Genomic DNA, 6,000 nt, shown 5'->3' with positions numbered 1-6,000 from the left:
GGGGGGAGGACGGGACTCTGCCGGTGCCGGAGGAGGACTGCAGCGAGGGCCGGGCGCTGGGCGGTGGGAGGGACGCCGGGGCGCTGGCAGGCGGTTGCGGCGTCTTCAGCAAAAAAACCCTCCAAATTTTTAAACTTTTAAGCGCGCCGAATCAGTCTCCGCGCTGCCGAGAGCGACCCGCGCTGTCCTCGGGAGGGCTGGTCCGCCAAAGTAGGAAGTACTCGCGGTGTTTTGAAACAGACGTCTCAAAACAAGTATTCATCGTACCGGCATGTAAAAAGTGCTAATATATTAAAATGCAAATATGCATGTATGCTCGGCGATGCTGTTGCGTGTTTCCTGTTTACCATGTTAATTAGAAGCTGTAAGGGAAAACTTGACCGAGAGTAATCCAGGGCAGTATGTGACCCAGTAATGCTCCTTGAATGATGTGGTGGCTTTTATAGTTCTGGGTTTTTTAGCCCAAAACACGAGCGAAGTATTTGTTGGATTTCATTAATGAAAACTGTATGAATTGTAATACAACTTAGTGCCTTTGAAACTATCCTCTACCAGCACAAGTGTCAAAACTAACTCAGCCAGTATGGAGACAAAAGTTAAGCTCTCCACTCTTGTTTTTGTAAGGAAACTTTTGACCAAGCAGTATGTCCCATATTGCAGATACCAGGATATTTTCCAGTGTTATTTTGGGTGATGTTAACTGATTGTGCAAAAGTTAGAGATTTGGGACATACAGCGCTGGTATTATAGGGCAAAATGAGCGTACTTGTAAACAAACACAGGCAAAACCATACAGAAGGATCTTGGAATTTTAATTGAGTTTTGAGGGTTTTGGTTTTGTTGTTCTTTTTTTAAGATCTAGTATTGTTCAGTAAGCTATTTTGTTCCCATTCACTGTGTCCTTTTAATTTATAGGTAATGCTAATGCAAACAAATGTATTACAGAAACAATTTTGACATTAACTAAATGTTTGCTTGTTTGTTTGTTTGTTTTTTATAGTCCACCTCACAATTTCCAGAGTCTTCCAGGGAAGAGAATAAAAAGAAACCGGTTTTGGAAAGACTTGGAAACTTGTTTGGTACAGGGAAACGGAAAAATGTCAAAAGTTCACTAGAACACACTTCACATCGGAAAGGGGAGAGGTCAGTTTCTCCTCACAGAGCACAGCTGATACACTGTAGGCACGTAAATGAAGGATACGAAGGTCCTCAAATACAGAAGCAAGTGAGAAACGTGAGTGCTGTTTCTGAAACGCAGGAATATAATTTCAGTGGGGAAGTAGGACCACTGTATCACGATACCATTTCAGAGTGGAGTAGTAGGGGAGTCTCTTCTGACAGTGAGTGGTCAGCAGATTGGAGTGGCAGCAGCGAAACCATTAAAAACTCTTTCTTTGAGAGTAGCCTGAATGTGGAAAGCCTGGGACTGGAGAAGGAACCCATCACAGATATAAATAATTCCACAACTCCGGATTTTATAAAAAGCTTGAGAAATTTGTCTAGTGAAGACTTAGAAAAGAGTATCCTAAGCCACAAGCAGCTTGTGAACACGTGGGTGTCTGAGGAGCCTGGGCATGCAAGACCAAAGGATTTGCCATACGAGTTGGAATCTGCAGCAAGTGAACACACACATTCTGCTAGAGTGTTAACAGTTGATATCTATCTGAGAAAAACAGACGAACTCCTTAATGAACCTGTGACTGTTACATCAGAAGCAAATTGTAGCGATTCGGACACAATGGATAAAAAATCTGCTAATAAAAGATCTGGAAAAAGGAGAAAATCTCAGTCATCTGGTGACATTCCAAATGGAGAGAGAAACCAGACTGAGACTACTGCAAGAGAAGAGTCTGTTTTTGAGGATGATGTCCCTTCTGAGGTGTTTTCAGACAAGATAATAAACTCAGAAAGAAAAGTGAAGTCTCCTCAACAGACTCCTGAAAGGCATTCCTCTTCCTCAGGTAGTAATCAGGACCTAAAAGTTGGATCTGCTTACAAAGGGGCATCTAAAGCTGAAGCTGACAAAAGTAAGCAGCAGGTCTCAAACGCAACCCCTGCAAGGAGAAGATCATATAAAAAGAATCAGTCGGACGCTGTCCCCATTTCCCCTACTGGTTTGAAGGGACAGGTAAAAGATTACTCCTCAAAAAGGCAACCTTTAGCATCACCAGAGAGCAACCCAGTGACGAAAAGAACTTCGGTGGAGAAGGGAACTATACCTGTGGCTCTTGGGGAAGACAGCTTGGAGTCTTCCAAAGTTTCTTTGGCCAGTAAGACAGAAGACACTGCCATGGTGGTTGCTGAAGGCAGAAATGAGACCAAGGCAGCAAAGCATGGTAATGGTTCGGATGGAAGAGCTTTCTTGCCTACTGATGGGATTAAAAATGGAGACCTGTGTATGCCAGCTGAGAGACAGATGAATTCTGATTTAGACAGCTCAAAACTGAAGAGTTTGGATGCTTCTAGAACGGTCATGACAAAGATTAGCCTGTAAGTAACATAAACTAGTTTACCTTAGCACTGCAGCTGTATTTTGCCTGTATTTGTGTTTAGGATTCCACAGGAGCAGTAACTATGCATCTGTTACCTATCTAGATTATTTTCAGTTAAGAGCTGCCTTTTTATTTGAGTTAGTTACCACTTAACAAACACAGTAGTTTACATGTGTTATAAAAGATTAGTTTTTCCTTTTTTTTATGGATAGGGAATTTCTTTGTATGTCAGTTCCATTATGTGGGATAATTTAACATATGTAAAAGCTGCTCTGTCATTATCAGCAGTGCCCCCATTTGTTGCTCAGATTAGCTCAGATGTCATTGACCTTAATGTAGTTTTGCCATCTGTAATCAACCGAGAATGTGGTTAAAGATTTCATATATGAAAATCTTTGCATAAGGAATATGTTTCATTTGTTCTTTGAAGCAATGTAAGTTCTGCTATTATTTTATGAAGAAATACAATGTAGAACTTGATCCTTCAAATGGTATGATAAATCACACTCCAGTTGCTTTTGTAAGTATGCGGGGGATGAATAATTTACATTTTTATGCATGTGAGTAACATCAGCGTTTGCAGAATTATGCATAAATTAGTTTGCAGGATTTGGTTTTATGCTAAACACTAGTATGAGTCCAGAGATTGATTTTCTGTGTTTTATTACATTCTCTTCTACAGTGAATAATTTTACTAAATTTATAACGTTTGTTGTTTGATTATCACAGCTAGGCACTATGCGCTGCTGGTTTCCTCATTCTGTACATGCATTTATAGGTGTCAGAGTACATTGAAACCTATAGGTCCACCTGAGGTACACCAGGTGTTCAGAACTGTCATTCAGTTGTGTTAGAGGGATGTGAAAGTTCAACATTATGGCTTAAGAAACACACTGTATGTTTCCAATTATGCTTCCCACATCTGAGAAGTATAGGAGCATTAGGAACAGTTTCCTTTGTGCAGTTTATAATACTTTACACCTGATTTGTTCATTCGTAACTGAGGTAAAACCACCTAGTACTGAAAGTTAAACTGTAGTGGTTTTGTACATGGTGATGCTTTGCCATCTGGCCATATAGGTCACAGATCATAAACTCTGAAGTTTTGTATCTTTACAACTTCAAAGGAATGGTAGCTTTCATTTTTTTCTTTGTGTCACTGACATTAGTGTTGATGAAGTTACAAGTGCTTGTGTAGATGGATTTGTTTTTCTGGGTATCTCTCCTTGGCTTGCTGTACAGTGAATTATCTTCTGCTGTACTCATAAAGTAGTAGACAAGTATCCTTTCTGACAGATTTAATAAATAAACAGTCTCATCTGTTTCCCCTGATTTTGTGGGGTGTGTGGCACTCTGTGTCTTGGCCTTATCTACTGCTATAGGAACTTTAGCCCTGGGTGGAGGCTGCCGTGTTGCATGCAGGATTCCTGATGCATCTGATAGCTGCCATTGCACAGTACGAGTTTCGTTAGCCAGACAAATTGTTATGGTCCGATTACCTGGTATAATTTGTAGTCGTTCACCAGAACACATGAACTGTAAACCTGGATGTGGATTAGGCTGCTGTAAAGTGCGAAGAGAAGAGATGGTGCTGTTACTAGAAGGTGTAGTTTTTGTTCTCTTGCTATTGCTTTGAACTAGAGAACAGATAACTTTGCCATTTTCAAATACTAAAAAAATATTGTTAGATATTTCAAATGTATCCCTTTCAGGTTGAAGAAATACTCATTCACTCACAGACTTGTCTGCCTCCTACAAGATGGATTTTGTTTATTCAAAGTAGTTTTCAGTTAGCAATGTGTAATGTAATGATGTTGTGCCAATTCTGGAAGGTTCTTTAGAAACGGTTTTAAAAGAAGTTAGTTTTGCTGGTTACCTGCAGGTAATGATAGTATTTCCTCTCTTTTCTCCTTTTATGTCTGTATACTGGGCAACCTGGAAGTCACAGGCAACTTTGCTTCTAGCTTTTGAAAGGAAAACTACTAGATTTGAGACTAAACTGAGGTTGATGATACATCTTAATCAGCAAATGAAACCTCAGGCAGCAGTTACTTTGATGTGCTTAGCGAAAAGCTTGGCTTAGGTTGTCATATTTGATGTTTAGACATGGTTTTGTAGTTGCCTTTGCATTTATTCCCACTTGCTGAATTATTCTGCTCTGTTAACATGCCATTTTTCTTTGTTTACCTTAATCTGATGGTTTGGCATCAGTGTTTTTTGGCATCAGTTACGTGCTTGACATGGTCGTTTGGGCAGGATGCTTCAGCTGTGTGACTCACCTTCCATTTATGACTGTATTGGGAGAGGTTGAACTGCTTGCTTCCACAGGTTAGCTGCGAGGTGTAGCCAAAGAGAAAGGATATCATTATGATTCTTCTTGTGCCTGCTTGTTTCTGGCATTACAGATCAGCAACGAGTGGTAGGCATCAGCCACACTGGGCTGTTAGTAAGAAAGTGCTTGTATTTTTAAGTGAATCCATCCTTCAGTGGTTTCCCCCCATACTAGAGGGGAGGCTTAAAGGATACTCAAACAACATCTCCTCCTTTTAAACAAACTTGGAAACTCAGTTCTTGCAATAAGACAGATCTTTTGGCTGTATTTAAAATCAGTATTTCTTACTGTGGAAAAAAGTGTAATGAAAAGATCAGTTAGAGGAGGCCAGATGTAGTGGTTGGAGCTCCAGGGCTGAGCTTTCCATTGCTTTTCAGTCTCAGCTGTTTTGTTGCTACTGCTGCTGTGCAGAAATACTGCAGAATGTAAAATACAAAGTGCTGAAGTGGTTGTTTCTGTGTAAATTTGCAAAGCTTGAAACTATACCTTTGAGGTGTTAGCTGTTCATTTAAAACAGATTTTAGGAGTGACTGATAACAATCTGTGTTAACCATTGCACTTGTTTGTGTCAAGGCTTACAGGGAAAGATGGATTTTATTAGGAAGATACATGTTATGTTGAAATGCACATAGTAGTGCAAGTGACAGGCTGACAAAAGGATGGTATGGAAATGAGTCTGTTAAGATAACCAGGCCATTAGTGTTACCTCTTGAGGATAAGTGCCTTTTTCTGACCAGAAAAGGACATGAACGGTCCTGGTGAACAGCAAATTCGGCATGTACTAGTAGTGCATCCTTGTAGCAGATGAAGGCTAAGCGTGTACTAGGCTACACTGGTAGGACCACAGCCAGCTGGCCAAAGGAGAAGATACTTGGTGTTCATGAGGCTATGTCTGGGGGCATTGTATCGAGTTGTACCCCTCACTCTTCCAACTCTTTACTTCTGGTACAAGAGAAATGTTCTTAAATTGGTGTGAGTCCAGTGGTGAGCCACAGAGTTGATGATGGCACTGGAGCATACCATGTATGAGGAGAAGCTGAAGCAGCTTGTTTTGTACAGCTGAGAGAAGGGTGTGGATGGAGCACAATCATCTCTCGCTCCCTATAGAGGTATTATAAAGAAGGCAGAGACAGATTTGTTCCTGAGGTGTGCAGTGAAGGGACAACGACTGTGGTT

At 40.7% G+C, this 6,000-nt stretch overlaps 1 protein-coding gene across 1 annotated transcript in view; it reads left to right on the top strand.

The window, feature by feature from the left end:
- The first annotated feature begins 1,006 nt into the window (after window positions 1-1,006).
- Window positions 1,007-6,000, top strand: part of AIM1 (absent in melanoma 1) — a 40,373-nt gene continuing 35,379 nt past the window's right edge. Inside the window, exon 1 of the mRNA XM_010189338.1 lies at window positions 1,007-2,490. Coding sequence (XP_010187640.1) covers window positions 1,739-2,490 — 752 coding nt within the window. The 5' untranslated portion in view covers window positions 1,007-1,738. The remainder of the gene's footprint in view (window positions 2,491-6,000) is intronic.

The sequence above is a fragment of the Mesitornis unicolor genome, unplaced genomic scaffold (genome assembly GCF_000695765.1).
Source record: "Mesitornis unicolor isolate BGI_N332 unplaced genomic scaffold, ASM69576v1 scaffold35807, whole genome shotgun sequence".
Taxonomy (NCBI): Eukaryota; Metazoa; Chordata; class Aves; order Mesitornithiformes; family Mesitornithidae; genus Mesitornis; species Mesitornis unicolor.
This window is presented reverse-complemented; position numbering and strand designations above follow the sequence as displayed.